General features: G+C 37.9%; 1 protein-coding gene across 3 annotated transcripts in view; it reads left to right on the top strand.

The window, feature by feature from the left end:
• The window catches only part of GTPBP8 (GTP binding protein 8), a 156,580-nt gene that overhangs the window by 109,389 nt on the left and 26,517 nt on the right, over window positions 1-20,674 (top strand). For all 3 annotated transcript variants that reach the window (XR_012518781.1, XM_074404381.1, XM_003935456.4), the window contains exons 3-8: window positions 10,395-10,487; window positions 11,644-12,405; window positions 14,012-14,110; window positions 15,791-15,921; window positions 17,833-17,932; window positions 20,452-20,570. Coding sequence is in view for 2 of the 3 variants with exons in the window: in XM_074404381.1 (XP_074260482.1) it covers window positions 12,070-12,405; window positions 14,012-14,110; window positions 15,791-15,921; window positions 17,833-17,932; window positions 20,452-20,570 (785 nt within the window). In the remaining variant the exon portion in view is untranslated. The remainder of the gene's footprint in view (window positions 1-10,394; window positions 10,488-11,643; window positions 12,406-14,011; window positions 14,111-15,790; window positions 15,922-17,832; window positions 17,933-20,451; window positions 20,571-20,674) is intronic.

The raw sequence follows: 20,674 nt of genomic DNA, 5'->3' as shown, positions 1-20,674 counted from the left end.
ATACCTTCCATTATATTGATTTTTCTTGAAATTTTTTACTCTAATATATGGTTGATCTATGTCACATGCATGAAAATACTTAAAGAGTTAGAAAAAATATGTCACATTGCAATTAATGATTACTTTTTATTATAATTTTATAGATTATACAAAAAGTAAAATTGAGAAATAGTTATTTGAAAATTAAATGTGGGTAGTATTGAAATAAATAAGCAAAATCAGAGTAGAGGAATTAGCAATCACATTTTATATTCAGCTAAATATCAACCGCAAATCTCACTGGTTTTATCCATGGCAGATATTTATCAAGCCCTAAGTTTAACACCCTGGTCTTGTTCTAAGCAGTTTATAAATATTACCTAATTATCTCAGCAATCCTATATAGTAAATACCATTTGCCATTGAGGAAACCCAAAGCAGAGAGGTTATATAAAGTGTCCAAAGCCACACAGCTGAAAAATGATAGAAACAGGATTCAAACCCAAGAAATCTCACTCCAAAGTCTACTTCTTAAACTATGAGGCTAATTAGTCTCTCCTTTACTACCTACTTTTTTGAAGGTGGTAACGGTTTTGTCTCCAATACATCTCCCACATTTCTAACCCCTACTGACTCTATTTATCTATTCATTCACTCTTTCTTCCAATTAGACACCCTTACCATCTCATAATTGGTCTGTTTTCTTTAAGTAAATAAGCAAACCCTGTGCTGTTTCTAATCATCTATTTGCATTAAGATTGCTCTCTGCTGCCACCTGGAGATAATTTGGTGAAACCAATGCTAAGATTTTTGTAAATGTATCTAGCAAATTAAAAAATAACTACACATTAAGATTTTGATCACAAAGTATGCTAACATGCCTAAACATTATACATTTAATTTACATCATTTGGAAACTGCTGAAATATAACAAATGACAACCTGTTAGATAGTACTGATATTACACCTTGAAGAAATGTTGAAAGAGAAAAATTAATCTTTTGAGTTGCCAGAATGGTTTAATAAAAACAGTGCTGCCAGGCATGCTGTTTCATGCTTGTAATCCCAATACTTTAGGAAGCTGAGGCAGGAGGATCACTTGAGCCCAGGAGTTTAAGATGAGCCCAGGTGACATAGTGAGAGCCCATCTCTATAAAATAAAATTTAAGAATTGTTTTTAAAGCAGTAATGTAAAGAAATGGATAAAAGGATGGATGGATGGATGGATGGATGGATGGATGGAAGTCAGATTCCCTACCTGATTGCATGAAAATTTGAGAAGATTGTCATCATTGGGTACTGCGGAATGCAAACTCTAAGATGGAGTTTAATGTGAAAGAGTGTTATTATATTAAGGAGTAACCTCAGATCATCACTTGGGGATAAGAAGGAACAGAAACTGATGTGAATAGGGGAAATCAAACTGTAAGGTAGGCCCACACCAGACTCAGCTAACCCTATGGGAAGCTCTAGAGCTAAAATTTACCCTTAGAGTTGTCCTGTCTTGGCCTGAAATGGCCAGATCTTTACACTTCTGCATCTGTCCTTGGGTAAGGCAATCCATGAAGAGACCAGCCCCTGAACTGAACTGTGGAAAACACTATCAACAATGGAGCAACAAAGTCCTTCACTGAAGGGGGTTGATGGTACCCCACAGTGTCTGCCAATTGAATAAATGTTAGAAAATAATCTACTGTAATTCTAGTCTCAAATACAATGATATTCCACTTGGCCAATTGTCTTTGACTCCCAAGAAACCAAATTAATGGAAAATCTTGCCAAAAATATAACTTTGAAGGAGCTCTGCATTAAGATATTTCCTACCTGAGGCGGTCAGGTAATTTTCATCTGTGTCAACTGAGAAGTCCAGAAGATATGGAAATAAATTTTTAAAAGGAAAAGCCGAGTCATACATCTTGGCTAAAAACTAATATCAAGGCAAAGCATGCTGAAGAGAAACAGGTATCATCGGATCTCCAGAACACCCTGATACTAAAGTCAAGAAGAGCAGAACATTTTAAAAGGAAATATTTCAGACTGAGTCAAGTGGGTTTACCTTAAATGTCTCAGACAGTATTAATTAATAAGTAAATTAGTTCTATATGACTTTCTAACAAAAGAATATGAAACATGAAAATCATATCAGTCAGAGAAGCTTGTATTTGCCTGAAATTTTATTCAAATTTTATTGGGCTTTTCTCAAAGAAATGATCTGTTGATCCATCATGGTTTTATTATATCAGTGGCTTGAAAATTTTGTCCCCAAATTACATATTTGACCACACTATCTTTTATAATATACTGTAACGTTTTCAGTGAATAACTGAAAAATAGTTTAAATTGGCTGAACTCTAAATAGTTAAATTTGCAGTTTAAGAATCTCACAATTTTTTATCTAGTTTTGGGAGTAGCTGTTAGTGTTATGGCCCCTAACTTGAACTTCCTGGGTTCAAACTTCAGTTCGGCCTCTTAGTTTTTGGTTACTCTATTTTTTGTTTTCTGTTCTCAGATGCTATTTGATTCTTTTTTCAAATCTGCAACCATTTTAATAATTTTAGTTTTCCACCAAAGCTTCTAGTCTTTTATGTCCTGGAATATAAAAATAATGCTTTAAAGTCTCTGATCATTCCAATATTTGAAGTAGCTGTGGGTAAATGTCTATTGGTTCTTTCCGTGAAATGTGGTCTCCTCATGTGCCAGGCATCGTGATTTCTTTCTCAAATTGCAGAAAAATTGGAAATGATTTGAGGCCCTGCAAATTTTGTCTTCCTCCATAGAGGAATTTCATTTACTTCTGCCAGGACTCCATAAACATTAGCAATCAGGAATCACCTTAATCCAGTTTTAAGGACTAGAGTTTTCTGTGCAATCAGATCACTCAAATGTAGGTTGCAGTCTATGTGCTATGGCTTGAATGTGTCCTTTATATTTCATGTTGGAAACGAATCCCCAAAGTCATATGCTGATTAGAAGTGCAGCATTTGGAAGGTAAGCAGGATTAGGTAAGGTCATCAAGTTGGGATCCCGATGATGGGACTGCTGGCTTTATAAGAAGAATAAAAGAGACCTGAGCTGACACACACAGTCTTGCTTATTAGCCACGTGATACCCTTCACCATGTTATGATGAAGCAAGAAGGCCCTTACCAGATGCCAGCCCCTCAAACTTGGACTCTCCAGCCTCCAGAACTGTAGGAGATAAATTTCTTTTATAAATTACCCAGTCTGTGGTATTATGTTATAGTTATACAAAAATGGACTAAGACACTATATAAAGGGTGATTGTATTGTCCACACCACCCTACCCCAAACCACTCTTTCCCATTTCAAGAGGCTACCAAAGGCATTGCTAACCTTTCAATCAGCTCTTCTGTATCAATCAGTAAACATCCCCAGGGTAAAAGTAGTTCCAATGCCAGTTTCACCAATCTGTATTTCTTTCTTTTTCTGAATCTTGGTGAGGTAATTCTTCATTACCTTGCCAGAGCACTGATCTGCCATCTGTAGACTTTTAAAATGATTATGTCTAGATTTTCCACTTAGCTTGAGAGGGAAGACTAATCTAAATTTCTTTGTCTGTATCACCTGATGTAAAAGTCCCATCCCTTGATTCTTTACCTCAACTATCAGCAAGTCTTTTTGGTCTCTTCTTTAAAATGTTTCCTGAATTTGACCATTTCACATCATCTCCACTCTACTGGATTAGAAAAGGGGGGATGCTGGGTGCGGTGGCTCACACCTGTAATCCCAGCACTTTGGGAGGCTGAGGCAGGTGGGTCATGAGGCCAGGAGTTCAAGACCAGCCTGACCAACATGGTGAAACCGGTCTCTACTGAAACTACAAAAATGAGCCAGGTGTGTGCACCACCACGCCTGGCTCATGCCTGTAATCCCATCTACTCAGGAGGCTGAGGCAGGAGAATCACTTGAACCCGGGAGGCAAAGGTTGCGGTGAGCCAAGATCACGATATTGCACTCCAGCTTGGGCAAAAAGAGTGGAACCGTCTCAAAAAAAAAAAAGAAAGAAAGAAAAGAAAAGGGGGAATGTAGTTACAGATTCAAATGCCTGTTTTTTAAAACTAAATCACTGTATCATTTAACTTGTGGGCAGCAGTGAAAAGGTACAGATACCAGAAGCCACAGAACACTTGTGTTCAGTGACTGCTTCCATTTTATCACAGCTTTCTGAAATATGTTTTATTAAAGTCATTTTTATTTTGGTCACTTGTAGCATTGATTATGTTGCTGAAACATAAAAGCTCAGATATTTCATACATGAAATTTAAGAATTTTAAAAGTTAGAAGGCCTACACTAAGACATTTTTCTTAAAATAATTTATGCTCCATTGACATCTAAGTTATGTTTTTATGACTATTTTCCTACTAGTGATCTTTCTTTCTGTATGCTTTCTTTTTACTTATCTAATATACTACCAAAAACTTGGAGTGATTTAATATGATTTCAAAATGTGTGTAGGGGAATTTTCTAAAGAATACTGTTATGATTATCTCACCTTGGGAAAAGAAGAAGTAGGAAATATGAAACTGTTGAAAATGTTTGAAAGTTGAATGTTCTGTATTTAGAAAAGGAAATAGATAAGATCTTTTTTGATTTAATATTTCTATCTTTTACTTGGCTAAATATGATAAAGCAATCAAACCTGTAAGAAGTAGTGCTCTGCTTCCTACCCAAAGTATATCCTCCTTTTCTTTCATTTATTCAAGTGACTCCCATAATATCGTTTGGTTTGTTTTTGTTTTTTTAAGATAGAGTTTTGCTCTGTCACCCAGGCTGGAGTGTAGTGGCGCAATCTCAGCTCACTGCAACGTCTGCCTCTCAGGCTCAAGAAATTCCCATGCCTCAGCCTCCTGAGTAGTTGGGATTATAGGTGTGCACCACCATTACTGGCTAATTTTTTGCATTTTCAGTAGAGAAGGGAGTTTCCACCATGTTAGCCAGGTTGGTCTTGTACTCCTGGCCTCAAGCTGATCCACCCACCTTGGCCTCCCAAAATGCTGGGATTACAGGCATGATCCACCGTGCCCAACCTTTATAATATTGTTATTTAAATTTCTTCTTTTCACCTTCACAGCTCTTAACTTTTTAATTTTTTATATTTTTTATCCCTTCCTAATAATCTTTGGATATTCTCCAATCTAATTATCCTGCTTACTACTTTGTTCTTTGAGTTGAAAATATTATTCAACTATTAAACATATCCATTGAGAAATTTACTTCAACAATAATGTCATTCCTATCCAGTATTTCCAACTGGTACTTCTCAGAAGCTTCCTGTTTCATGTTTGCTACATATTCCCTTATCTCTGAGGATATTTTCTGTTTTTATTTTAAATGCTTTGTCCACCAGGTCCATTCATTCTGATTACTTCTAGAATGAATTATCTTTTTCTCCAGTGCTTATGGGTTCATAATGCGAGTTTGTAAGATTATAAGATTATGGTAATATCAGCTATCTTTAAAAAAAGATCAGCTATCTTGGTAAATAATGGTTACCTATAGAGGGGAATGAAAGGCTAGGTTCTGGCTTGTACTAGTCTAGGCAGGAGAAAGATATATCACAGCATTCTGGGCTCAACCACCTGTGTGCCCACCACCCATGAGATCCTGCCTATGAGGTAACCACCTAGTACTACTACACCAGGCATTATTCCTTTCTAGAGAGTAATCACAAAACATCTTTTGAATCTGATTGTCCAGCCCCTAGAGGAGGATGGGGAAGGAGGTTGGAGGGAATGTTCAAGGATGTTGCTGCAGTCAACTCCAGCTAAACGTACTGTTCATACCAGTTGAATCACCAATTCATTGCACTCGTCTCCAGAGGCCCCATACTTTATTACAGGTGGCTGAGACAGCAGCTTTGATAATAACCTCCTTCCACAGGAAGAATTCTAGTTTTGCCATGTCCTATTAAAATGACTAGAAAAGGTCTGTCCCACTTTTCTCAAAAATCTACAGAAAAATCACTTGTATTTAGAGCAAGACCTGGAATACATCTTTCCTACGAGTATACAACCTCACAGTAAGTGCAGATGAAAACTTCTCCTTTTTAAATGCTTTTATCTTTTAATTTATGTGCAGAAAACAGTTCACATAGCAGGCCTATGGCTGCTACCCTTAGAAAGATTTGTTTATAAGATTGCCGCTGGGCTGACGGTTGAGAACTTGATTGGTAAACAGTTTCCTCTATGAATGGAAACTTTCTATTCATGGTGAGTGGCTCACTGTATCTAATCTATTTGTACAAACAATGTGGTACATACTGAACCTGCTTTCCTTTTGCAAATCTTAAATTTCAGTGACTATAGTCAGTCACACAGGGACTAGATGCCTGTATGATCAGCACTCAGTAAAAACCCTGGACTCCTAGGCTCAGGAGAGTTTTCCTAGTAGATAGCATTTCACACATGTTGTTACAACTCGCTGCTGGCAGAATTAATTGCATTAATGTGCAACTTAGAGGATGATTAGAAGCTTGTGCCTAGCTTCCTCCAAACTTCACCTTGAGTGCCTTTTCCCTTTGCCAGGCTTGCTTTGTATTCCTTTGTTCTGGGAAATTATAGGCATAAGTACCACTATATGCTGAGTCCTGTGCATCCTTGCTCACCTAATTTGGGAGCTAGTCTTGAGAACACCTGACATACTCTACCTATGAATAAGGTAAAAATTTGAATATATATCAACATATCTGCCTGTGAATGTTGCCTCATCTCAGGGTGTTAGAAAACATTCCATTCACTTCCAATAAGGTAACGTGATATAAACTAGAGGTGTACTACAAAGTAAACTTGCCCACTAAAATAACCTTGCTTAATACATGACAATAATTAAAATGTTAATGAATTAATCATTCAGAACAGCAAAATCCATACTATTTTCCAACAACAATAAAAAAAAGTCATCTGAGTTTGTTACTGTTACAAAAACACAATTTGAATATGGTAAATAGTATTCCAAATTATTTTCATAGCACTGGTATGACACAGAGTCAAATGCAAAATTACAAATAAAAAAAATTAAGACCACTTAAAGCAATCATTTCTCTCTATTGATAAAAAACAACCTTGAAATAAATGAACCTTTACCCCTCCTCCAGAACCCAAATCATTTCTACAAACTCACCTCCTACATATGAGTACTGTCTGATGGTTAATCTCTAGATCTCTTTAGAGAAATCTGTCAGTACAGTAGGAACAACCTTAAAAGGAAGCTCAAAAAACTTACCTGAAAAAGAAAAAAAATTCTCTAAAGTTAGATATATTCTCTAAAGATACATTAATCAGGTATTTAAAAAACTCAATGCTTTCATGAGCTCCAAAGAAGCTCCAAGATCATGGAAAATATGTCTCTACTAGTTCTTGAAAGATGATAAAATAATAAATCTCAAGAATAATAATTTATAACTTAATTAAGAAATTAAGCCTGGGTGTAGTGGCTTAGGCCTATAATCCCAGCACTTTGGGAGACTAAGGCAGGATGATTTCTTGAGGCTAGGAGTTCAAAACCAACCTGGGCAACATAGTGAGACTCTGTCTCTACAAAAAAAGAAAAGGCAAAAAAAAAAAAAAAAAGCTTTGTAAAATTAGCTGAGGATGGTGGTGAGTGCCTGTTGTCTCAGCTGCTTAGGAGGCTGAGGCAGAAATATCATTTGAGCCCAAGAGGATGAGACTGCAGTGAGTCATGATTGTGCCTACTCCAGCCTGGGCAAAAGAGTGAGACCTTGTCTCTAAAAAAAAAAAAGAAAGAAAGAAAAGAAAGAAATTAGGTGAACAATTCAAACTTGTTGTTCCATCAACGTGTGTCAATGTGTCAGGTAATATCTAAAGTAAAATTTTAAAATGAATGTTGCACAGAAAATTTGAGAAAAATATAATTAAATGTATTTTAAATTTAAATTCTTCATTCAGATCGTAGTTATTACAATTTAAGTAATTTAAGTTATATGTGGAAGGTTCTCCCATGTCATGCTCCTTCACATAAAGCCTCTTTCATCTTCCTTTCTCCCAATATTTTCTTCCTAATACAAGAGTTTGAGATCCCAATTTGAATGTATCCAGGTATTTCTCATGGTTCGTTGGTACTCAGATAAATTTCTGGCATAGCAGGCACTCAATAAATGTTCATTACTGTTGTTAAGACAAGGGGAAAAGTCAGGGGAGGAAAGGTTTGCTGCAAATCAGACATCGAGATGTAATCCGTTCCCTCTCTCTAATTCTAGAAGTAAGTTTTGCTTGAGTCCCTGCTTTTGCTTCTGTCGGGGCATTCAAACCATGTTTAACTTAGGATGGGAGTTCTCTCATGTCCCCAGTATCCCCTACTTACCTAGGACTACAATGCAACCTGCTTCATGTCTTAGAGGGATTCCATAAGCTTTAAACCTATAGGACCTGGACATAAATTGGGATCACTCTGGACCCAATGGCCATTCACAGACATCACAGAACAATTGAGAGGATTCTGCCCTACCTGTCTTCCTTCTATTCTCAGCTCAGCCTGACAGAGTATAACCATGACATGTAGGGCAGATGAATTTTAGCAATAAAAGCTGATTCTAGGGGATGATGTATAAAGTATGTAAATCCGTCAAAATCATATTAGATTTTTAAAACCTTGTTAACTCTGTGGTGAATGACCTCCTCAGCATCAAAACAGAGGCACTTTTGTTTCTCAGAAAGTTGGCCATAAATGCATCCTAAGTCATAGTGGAATAAGCATGTGATTATCTGAGGTAAGCATTCCAGGGAGGAGTACAAGGACAGAGGCAGTTGTGTCTATATGGCTTGCTTGAAAAACAAGGAAGCCAGTGTGGCTGGAATGGAGTAGACAAGGGAAAAATAAAAATAGACGAAGTCAGACAAGAGTGGAAGAAGAAAATGAAAGATCACGTAGGCTCTCTTAGGTTAGTGCAAGGACTTTTTCTTTGAGTGAGACAGGAGGCTCTTGGATTTAGCTTATAGTTTAACTGGATCATGGTTGCTGCCACTGAAATGAGAAAAGTACCCTTGTCCCCCTCGCAGGGCATGTGATGGGGAGTGGCTCACTTCTTCAGGGCCCCACTGCTCAAACCTCAAGAGGAGCATACAGATGGGCAGGTTATAGGGCTCCGACACCACGGCAGTGTCTGGGGTGGATGTTTACAGCTCCTGAAGCCCCAGTGGGTGTGTGCTACCGTGTGCTCTTTTAGTTTTGCCTTCTATAGGTGGCCTGTGTTAACCAGCTCAATTAGACCCCTCTGCCTTTACAGAGGGCTTTCGGTATCCTGGGTTCTTGCCTTGATGTACTGGAAGAATTGGATCACACACGTGGGCTTGGAGAATGAGTGCATGGTTTTATTGAGTGAAAGTAGCTCTCAGCAGATGGGTAAGCCGGAAGAGAGATGGTTTTCCCCTGGAGTTGAGCCACTCAGTGTCACTCCAACTGCCCCAGCCAAACTCTGCATCATTCTGCCGGCCCATGACCTGCTGGCAAACAGCCAACATCCTCTTGACATCCAGCAGCTGTGTCTTCTTCCATCGATGTGTTTCTCTCAACATCCAGCCGCTTGTGTGTCTGCCTGCTAGGATCTCAGGGTTTTTATAGGCACAGGATGGGGGCATGGCAGACCAGCATGGTTTTGGGAAATGCAACATTTGGGCACAAAGCCAGGAGTGCCTGTCCTCACCTAGGTCTGTGGGCACAGGCTGGGGACGGAGCTCTAGCCATGGACCTGCCCTTTTCCTCCTGGCACTTCCCTGTCTCCCTTCTGTATCATCATGGTGCAAATATACTGAAGGGGGCAGAGGGCAAAGGTGGGTGATCAATTTGAAAGCTACTGCAATAATCTAGGTGGGAGATAACGGTGGCTTATATCACGGTGGTAACAGTGGATGTCGAAAAAAAGTGTCCAATTCAGGATATGTTTTGAAGGTAAAGCCAAGAGGATTGCTAACGACTTAGACTTGGGGAAAAAGAAAAAGAAGTCCCGAATTTCTCCCAAGACTTTTGGCTAGATCAATTGGAGGAATGGAGATGCCATTTAAAAGGAAAGAAGAACAGATTATGGGACAATTCAAGAATATTAGAAATTCTATTTTGGACATGGTAAATGGGAGGCACATATTAGATGGCAAGGTTTTCTAATCTACAGTCCTCATTTTCCCTGCTTGGACTAAAACCGTATTCTGAATCTTAGCCCTGACCTAGGCCTGATCTAGCAGGCTAGATCCCTGACTCCCAATCTACACTTACTGGCTAAGGTCCTACTGCACACACAAAAAGATCACCTGGAACCAAGATGATGCCAACAACCAGATTCACAGTACTATTGCCAGAACCCAGAAAATCCTGTTGCAACATCTGATCCACCAGACATGATTCCCTTCAACACTAATTTTGTTTTTATTTTTTTATTTTTACAGGGACAGACTCTCGTTTTGTTGCCCAGGCTGGACTTGAACTCCCAGGCTCAAGCGATCCTCCTGCTTTGGCCTCCCAAAGTGCCAGGATTACAGGTGTGAGCCTCTTTTCATGGACTATGACAATTCCCTGTAGACCAGATTATTTCCATTGCAGCTGTACCATGGGGTTAGTTATTATAAACAAATTCCTCCCGATTCTAGCTTTCTCCCTTCTCACTAGTAGGTCTCACTGCTGTGTATGTTTCATATTTGACCTTCTGCAAATCAGGAATGAGTTTAATCATGTTGAGGGAAAACATAATAACCTATTATTAACTCTAAACCATCCTTCTGTCGCTTTATGTGCTTTGTTTATATAGATGCTTTTTAAAGGTGAAGTGAAAGAGAAAAAAGATAAATTGTCAAGTGGTTTTACTAGTCATATTTCTTTCCGGTAGACGGTGTGATCCCTCAGACTTTGTGTGACAAGGCAATTTGCTGCAAAAACTGTCCTGTCAAATAATTCTAAAATGTGTCTATTAGTCCTGGAACACCTCTAAAACCTTTCTAAGAATTGCCAAAACCCTTTCATGCTCTTAATTCCAAACCTGGGGCTCCAACGTTTGAAAACAAAATGGCACATACAAAAGCACTTTCAAAGCATATTACATACATAGTAATAAGAATCCCAAATTTCTGATGTATATAACGCAGTGTTATATACACTTTTATATACGGAGGAGAGAGAATCACGAACAGAAAGGCACCCCAAACCCTAATGCAAAGATCAATAAAAAGCCAGCCAGCAGCACATCAGGCTGCTGTATTGGCTGCCCTCAAAGTCATTGGGTCTCTTCATTAATTTTTGTATCATATGTATTCGAGAATTGTCCCGTTTAGTTACTCAACAACTTGGGAAATAGCTCAAGAGGCCATGAGTCACCCTTTCTTTGCTATTTGCTGCTGATGCTTTAGAAAACCTAGTTTTTGGGTTTTTTTTACATATGAATATTTTTGTTATTCATTTATTATGATATCTCTATCTCCCATTCCAGCACTGATCGGCCTTAGGCAGAAATAAGGTCATATTATGAAACGTCCACGAAACAATTTTGTACCATCTGTGCAAAACTGTTTTGGTAAGAAATCTCTAAAATTTAATGACATTTCCTGCAGCTACAGAGAAGGCTGAAATACAAACAGTCCCTTTCCCGAAAACGAGGTGCTATTTCAATCACATTTCTCACCAGCACTTGTCTTTTTTGCAAAGGTGTTTGTTCTAGTGATATGGACGTATGACGAACGTCAACGGTTAAGAAGATAACCAGAAACTGTGAAAATCAAACGTGCCTGGAACGCATCAGTTTCACACTTTTAGTCCTTCGCTTGAGACTCAAGGGCCACACGGCCAGGTAGGTCTTTCACCTCTGGAAAGCGTTAAACATCCTTCCAGTAAGAAATAATCGTTAAGGGCAAGGTGTTAAAGAAATCCAGAGAGCTGTTCCCCGTGGGTCACCGCCTCCCTCCACTTGCCTCCACCCTCCTCCCGCGCACTGAACGCAAAAAGCTTAGACAGGAACGAGCGAGGCCAGAAGAGACTACAACTCCCAGCAGGCGTCGCGGCAGTCGGAGGTCACGCACGGGCAACCCAGGCCCCAGGACTAAAGTCTCGCCGCCGGCCTTGTGGGAGGCGAGAATGGCGGCGTCCGGGCTGCGGCTGCGAGCGGAAAAGCTCTTTGAAATGCTTGCGGTGCTGGGGCGACTGAGCCGCTGTCAGAGCACGTCCCAGGCCTTTGCTGAGGTGCTGCGGCTGCCGAAGCAGCGGCTGAGGAAGCTGCTGTACCCGCTGCAGGAAGTCGAGCGGTACCTCGCCCCCGATTCGAGGAAAGACCTTCACCTGCGGATCTTTAACCCGAGCCCGGAGGACATCGCGAGGGCGGAGAGCGTCTTCACGGCCACTGAGCATAACCGCATCGACTACGTCAGCTCCGCCGTCCGTATCGACCACGCCCCGGACCTCCTCCGGCCGGAGGTGAGAGCCGCGATTCTCACGTTTTGCCTGCGCTTCGGCGTCCCAGCGCTAACCGCTGCCTCAGCCATGGGGCTGGCGGGTGATTTTGCTGTTGTATTTTCTAGCTTTGTGTGGGCGCATATATTATTTTAACTAAATAGGGATATGCCGATGCTCCATGTACGTGGGGATACCCGAGAAACCCATCGTAAGCAGAAAATGCAGTCAGTACCCCATAAGCCCATCGTAAAGTCAAACGTCGTTAAGTCGACCCACTGCCTGGATATCGTTTACATTATTTGGGAATGAATATAGAAGACTTAATGCTTTAAAAGATTTTGAGACTCAAAACTAAGCATTCAAAATAGTAACTTGTCTTTTTGTTTGTTTGTTTGTTTCCTAAATAAGTAGGGAAAACATGCCAGACAAATCAGACAGAATTTAGACAGTGAACAATAGGAAACGAATAAGTTTCACAAATGAGATGATCCTTATCAATAATTAACTTTCCCCTAAACTTCCTATAATGTGCAAAAATAGTAATTATCTCTAGATGGCAATAATGTGGAAAGTTTTTAATAGCAACTTTTATTAGTGAAATTTCGTAAGCATTTTTTCATGTCTTACGATTCAACGATATTCTAAGTCTGCTAAAAGGCAGCTGAACTCTCCATATGTATTTACAGTAACTGCACCGTTGCCCAGAGATTTTTCTTCTAAATATATGTAGAACTATAGTCAGGATTCAGAGTACCTAAATTATTTAATGATTTTTGAGACAGCCATTGCTTTATAATTTAAGCTTCTCAATTACTGGATTTTTTGCAATTTGTTTTTAAAATTCAGTTTTATCAACATATTAGTATGTTTCCTCTGGCAGAGCATTTAAAATTTTGCAGGACTCAGATCAATTAATTTTGAATGTGAATTTTGCAGGATAGGACCCCTGGCCCCTACCTACTAAATGTCCCCCAGTTGTCTTCATAACCAAAAATGCCCTTAAAATCTCCAAAAATGTCCCCCGAGGACCAGTACTGTCCTCATTTAGAACAATTGATTGGTATTGTACCCCTCACCTCCAATACCATGTTCAAAAGCAGAGGAGAAAAGCTTAATTGGAACAGGAGTGGTCAAGGGAAAAGAGTAAGTTTTTAAATTGCGGTGGTGTTACAGTATACAATGGGAGTGCCTGAGAAAATGTGCTTCCAAACATGTAGTAGTACTTTTTCATCAGTTTTGTTGAACTACATCTAGTTTTTACTCCAAAAAGCTTTGTAAATAAGAAATGCTTAATAAAAGTTGTATGTATTATTGAGTAGCGTAGTGAAACTAAAAGCACAGATTCTAGATATACATGTCCTGAGTTCAATTCCCAATTGATTTACTTTCTGTCTGTATAATTTTGGGTTAGTTGTGTTCTCTCGTCCGTAAAATGGGGATAATATCACCTACCTCCTAGGATGCTGTAAAAAAATAAATAAGAAAATATATGCTGAATGCTTAAAATAGTACCTGGCACATTGAATTCATTCAATAAATATTAGCTATGTTACAATTTGAGGGTTTTTTGCAGCTAATGCAGAATATCATATACAGCTAGTACTTACCTTCTTTTTTCTTGTTATAGGTGTGTTTTATAGGCAGAAGCAATGTTGGAAAATCCTCCCTAATCAAGGCTTTATTTTCACTGGCCCCTGACGTTGAAGTCAGAATCTCCAAAACACCAGTATGTTGAAATTTTTAAATATGTTTGGACTATCTCTTGGGTTAACTGGCATGAATAATAAATGTTGGAAGGTATAAGAAATAATTGCTAAGTTCCTAGAGAAGTTATTTCTTTCAAAAAAGTAATAAAGTAAGATATTCTAATGCCTTCATAGTTCTCTGAAGAAAAGGAAGTGTAGCTGGATTTATTTGAGTAGTCTTGACAGTATCTTCAGGAAATATTTCTTTATCCAAATTTTGCAAAGAGTTGCCAAATAAAGTGTCTTATTGTCATTCTATATTTCCTTCTATAAGAGTGATCATCTAGTTCTACACTGATTTTAGGGGAAACAGCTTTTAGGTTGTTTTGCATTTTTCCTCCTATCAGCTTTTCTAAGGTATAATGTACATGAATTAGTTACACACACACATTGGGCATGTTCTTACATGCTTATTATCCTAGCCAGTCTGCTGTAATAGCTGTCATTTTCCTCTACTTTCTTCTCAACAACATGGTCTCTACCAATATCTACGATACCCTTTCTTCAAAATCACGCCCACTTTCTCTCACCTTCTCTGGCCATGGTAAACCTTTCCACCAACCCTAATGTTCACTATACCTGCGCGCGTGCATGCAAGTGCATGCATGCAAGTACGTGCACACGCACACACATACACGCACACTTTTCATTGAGTTGGAACCGTTCTATGAGACTTCACTGGGTCTTTTCTTGCTCCCCACTTCATATAATGATTTTCTGGCTCCATTGCTAATGATTCTTTCCATTCCTTAACCCTCCCATCCTTACTCCTGCCCTGCCTCATAAAATAAATCAGCTAAATTATCACTTCTAGGTAGAGTGATCTCCTTCCTTTTGTGAGAGAACAATGGAGGAAATGTATTTTTGACATTCCCAATCTGTAATTCTAAAATCATTTTCCTATAGACAAATAAACTAGGAACTTAAAATCACCATTTATAAAAATCTTTCGTTTGATAAGGAATGATCTTTATAAGATCCAAACAATTGACTTAACTTTTAAAATTGCCTATAGAATCTTTTCTGATTAATAAATGTCCTATGGACACAAAACTACAAATAAACTACTTTTCACCATCTTTACATGAATTTTAGTTGCACAATTATGTTGTACATGCAATAAATGTTTAATGAAAGCACTAAAATCCACCTAATAAAACATGCAAAATATCTTGATTTTAGGGAAGCAATAGTCTAGGTATAAGACATGGTGATACTTTGGATCTAGGTTATATGAAAACATGTATGACTAATGGTAAGCTTTTTAACTTATCCTTGCCATAATTAGTTTCTCTTTAAAGTGGAGATACATTGTTCATCAGAGAATATTGATTGATGCAGTCACAATTTAGAATAGGGTGAATTTTTCACTAAGGGTTAATGAAATAGGAAAGACTCCAAAATATTTTGCCTACATATTTCTAATAAGGAATCTAAAGTTCTAAGTCATACAGATTCTTTTTGTAAAATGAAGGAAAAAGGAGTATGTTCTAAACTTATCTCCAGCCATTTCTCTTCTGTCTTGTCATCATCAGCATAGTTAAGGTTATATACTTGGATTTTAATAAATATTTATTGATTGAGTGGAAAAGATTTTGAATCATTAAGTAGATGGAAGACATATTTTAAGACAGCTTTTCTTTTTCCATTTACTTAATCAGGGACACACGAAGAAAATGAATTTTTTCAAAGTTGGAAAACATTTTACAGTGGTGGACATGCCAGGGTATGGCTATAGAGCACCTGAAGATTTTGCTGACATGGTAGAGACCTACCTAAAAGAACGAAGCAAGTAAGGAAAATATTTTCTTATAATAATAGGTATACATTTAACCCCAAGGCATGTTTTCATCAGTAGAGTAATACACACATGGTCAACACTTCAGTTTTATCAAATGACTTATTTTATGAGGTCCATTTTATTCTCATAATATTATACAGTATTTAGGACCAAGGTATGTACTGCTTGCTTGTTCTCTGTCTGTAGTTTAGCTGACCCTTAATATTAAATTTAAGTGTTTTCTCAAATTGAGATTGAAACTAAAGAGTAATTCAGCATAGTTTTTTTTTTTTTTTGAGACCAGACACCCAGGCCAGAGTGCAGTGACGCAATCTCGGGTCACTGCAACCTCCATCTCCCAGGTTGAAGTGATTCTTCTGCCTCAGTCACCCGAGTAGCTGGGACTACAGGTATGCGCCACTGTGCCCGGCTCATTTTTGTATTTTTAGTAGAGACAGGGTTTCACCATGTCGGCTTGGCTGGTCTTGAACTCCTGACCTCAGGTGATCTGCCGCCTCAGCCTCCCAAAGTGTGGGATTACAGGCATGAGCTACTACACCCCAGCCCATTAGCTTTTTTTAAAACCAAACTCTTAGTTGGCTAATTTTGAAGAAGAAAATTATTGGTTAAAACCAGCAAATTCTGATCATTTTAAAAATACTTCAGACATCACAGCTGCTGCAAATGTTACCTCTTTTTTGTCTCCTTATATAGTCAAGTGATAGTTCTGTTTCAATAATTGCACAATATATAGAAAATTGATGTTAATCTTTTAAAATGTAAAAAAAAAAGTTTGTAAGTATCTTTGTTGTAACTTTACATGGAGGGTAAAATCAAATATTTACATAGGAAAATGCAAAATATAATGTGTCTGGCTTCTGTTATCTGTTAGTCTTACAGTAATATTAAAAAGTTTCTGGCCGGGCGCGGTGGCTCAAGCCTGTAATCCCAGCACTTTGGGAGGCCGAGGCGGGTGGATCACGAGGTCAAGAGATCAAGACCATCCTGGTCAACATGGTGAAACCCCATCTCTACTAAAAATACAAAACATTAGCTGGGCATGGTGGCGCATGCCTGTAATCCCAGCTTCTCAGGAGGCTGAGGCAGGAGAATTGCCTGAACCCAGGAGGTGGAGGTTGCAGTAAGCCGAGATCGCGCCATTGCACTTCAGCCTGGGTAACAAGAGCGAAACTCCATCTCAAAAAAAAAAAAAAAAAATTCTATACAGGCCAGGCACGGTGGCTCACGCCTGTAATCCCATCACTGTGGGAGGCCGAGGCGAGTAGATTACTTGAGGTCAGAAGTTCGAGACCAGCCTGGCAACATGGCAAAACACTGCATCTACTAAAATTAAAAAATAACAAAAAAAAAATTAGCCAGGCATGGTGGTGCATGCCTTTAAGCCTAGCTGCTTGGGAGACTGAGGTAGAAGAATCACTTGAACCCAGGAGGCAGAGGTTACTGAGCCAAGATCATGCCATTGCATTCGTCTGGGTGATAGAATGAGACTGTGTCTTAAAAAAAAAAAAGTTTCTATAACTTATGGTTAATTTGATTTTTATAATTTATAATCTGTAATTTATGGTTAATTTGTGTCTTTTACTTCTCCTCAAGTTTAAGGTTTTTAGAGGCGGGAACTCACTTATTAATCTATCAAGCCCCAGGCAGAATGTCTTATGTCCAGTATATCCTTATTGAATTAAATTAATATTTAGTGAATTTAGTTATTGACAGTAAATAGAATTGAGACCTACTGGACTGCAGGATAAACTTCTGGCAAATTGATCATTCCTTTTGCCTAAAGAAATTTTTTAGTTTTGGGTTGAGAATTATTCAAAGGAAAATTTCTTAGTATAGTAAGGAAGAGGGGATAAACAGGTATATTTTATATTGCCATTAATCTTCATTTCTACCTTATTATAGCTTGAAGAGAACATTTTTATTAGTGGATAGTGTTGTTGGAATTCAAAAAACAGACAATATTGCCATTGAAATGTGTGAAGAATTTGCATTACCTTATGTGGTAAGTACTTCCTTTGAATCATGGTTGCAATTTAGGTATCAGTTCTATGTGCATCTGTGCATACATGTACCTTTTAACAATTGAGCTTGTATTGCCTCCTCAAAAGATAAAGGAGGGTGTCTTTTGAATAATCTTCAGTTAATCATACATTAATATTAATTAAAGTAAGTTCTATGGCACTTTTATTCTCTTTTCCATCTCTCAGCTGTATGTTTTGAAAATTATAGTCAAAGTAAAGGTTGCTTTAATCTGTTCATTTAATGTTCCTATGTAGTTTTCATATTTTTTTCTTTTTATAGCAACATAAATATTTGTTCAGAACAAGTCAGTAGCTCTTTAATAGCAGCTTGGCAGATAGTACTTATAAGAATGTGAATAAAACTGCAACTTAAAAAGTTGCTTGATTTAAAATTTTAAAATTGTTCCAAGAATATAGCAGCCTCCAATACACACAAGTAGGATTTTTATATTTTTAAATCAAACAAAATTTCTTCTGGGAATTTCTTAGCAGTACTGTTTGTCTTTTGACCTAGAATAGAATACAGAATTGTAGGTTGGTATCCACATTAATTTTGCTTTGTGAGACTTCCAGATAAAACAGCACTCTTAAAGTTTCTTTCCAAAGAAAAGTGAAGAACCCAGTAACTATAATTTTGGTTCAAAATCATGTCAGAAAGCCACTAGTATGTAACAGTGGAGTTTAATACAAATCACATCATATTACTACTAGTTAACCACTTTTATTTTATTCTTGAGGTCATGGAATTCTTGGGGTTTGCAAAAGTCCTATGAAGCATCAGAGATAATTTATAGTTATGAGGAGTCAAAGGACTGATAGTCTACTTAGTAAAAATGCCTAAATATTGCCAAACTAAGTAATAGTATTCCTTATTTGGTATCACAGATACCAGTTTATGAAATCATATATTTTCCTCAATTTTAACTTTAAGGAAATATTACTTTCTTTGTTGGAAAAGGAACTGGAATAGAGAAATTTTATCTGTATCTCCTTTTAAATATCAGTACATTTGCCTTTATAAGGAAAGACTCCCATTTGTGGAGGGATTCACAGGTAATTAGAAACCACACCCTTTCTGCTTCTCATTATGGGAAAAACACTGGAACCATGTTTTTCCTTTGCTCTCATACCACAACAGTTAACACAGAAGACTTCTGTGGCCCAATGTGTTGGGGGTTTTCCCCACCAACAAGCAGAGGACACCGGCTGGGTATCTGAAAATTTGATTCTCATACTGTCTACCTAGAGATAGCATCAGATCCTACATATTAAGGATTCTATTACGGATTCAGTCCCCAAGACTGCCCCTCTCACCCAGCTTCAGACACTAGTCACAATTTTGTGCCTCTAGAATATCGAAACTAGCTTCAAGTCAGGGTTCCCACTACCCCCTTTTTGGGTTTATTTGCTGGAGTGGGTCACAGAACTCAGAGAAACATGTTTACTGATGGTATTATAAAGTATGTTACAAAGAATACAATGAAGATGCACAGAACCTGTGTGTCCTCTTTGGGCATGCCACCCTCTTGAAACCTCCCTGTGTTCAGCTATTTCAAAGCTCTCCAAACCGAGTCTTCCTGAGCTTTTATGGAAGATTCATGACATCAGCATCCCTTCCCCCCGGTATGGGGTGGGACCCTCTCTGCAATGAGGGTCATATGACCCACATCAGAAAGGTGAGGGAAGATCACAAGTCTTGTCTTAGGGCAGGTGAATGAAAGGCAGGAGGTCAGATTTTGTTTCCCGATGCCTAACACATCCAACGTTATAACAAAAGATCATAACAAGGGCTATGGGAGTTATGAGAAAGGAACCATGGACATAAACCAATATATGTATCATGACACTACACACTCCTGCCATTAGCATCTTTTATGACTAAAACGCATAAATGATTTTCCAGGAAATTTAATCATACAGAATCTCACCAGAAATACCTGGTGGATTAAGGTTTTATATTTAATTGATTTTTGTAATCAACCATACTTTGACCTTTCTGCACTATGTACTTGTCTTTGGACAAGTAAAATTCTGGACTGACTTGGAATATAACTAGTAGCTGCAACCTACAAATACACTGATTTCTGATTTTTTCTTTAGAGTATAGGTCAAAAACTGATTACAAATGGGCAATTTTATATAAAGCCAATATTCATTTATATATCCTAAGCTATCAGGTATATTGTGATCATCTAAACATTTATCACAATTGCAAATATGACCCTTCTCATTGATCTTTCCAAGATATTATGGCCCTGTGTGGTTAAAGCACTATAAGCAGCAAACACATACTGTATACTTGATGTGTTTCAGACATTTGCTTATTTAATCTTCACAGTTCCTCCTTTATGGATTTTTGTTATTTTTTAGATGAGGAAATAGGTACAAAGAGATAAAAAATTTACACGGATAACCTAGTTGTAAATGAAATATTGTAGCTAAAATGTGTAAAATTATTAACAACCACTTTCCTAATGCTTAAAAATTTGTTTTCTTATAGATTGTATTAACAAAAATTGACAAATCTTCCAAGGGACATCTTTTAAAACAAGTGCTTGAGATTCAGAAATTTGTTAACACGAAAACTCAAGGATGTTTTCCTCAGTTGTTTGCTGTAAGGTAAGAATGGAATTGTTTTGTTTTCTGGTTTTTAAGGAAGTAATATAAATGAGAATGTTGTTGGTTTTAAATTTTTTGTTTTATTTCAGTAGTTTTTGAGGAAC

The sequence above is a fragment of the Saimiri boliviensis genome, chromosome 8 (assembly GCF_048565385.1).
Source record: "Saimiri boliviensis isolate mSaiBol1 chromosome 8, mSaiBol1.pri, whole genome shotgun sequence".
Lineage (NCBI taxonomy): Eukaryota > Metazoa > Chordata > Mammalia > Primates > Cebidae > Saimiri > Saimiri boliviensis.
The sequence above is the reverse complement of the archived record's forward strand: the minus strand, read 5'-3'. Positions and strand labels throughout refer to the sequence as shown.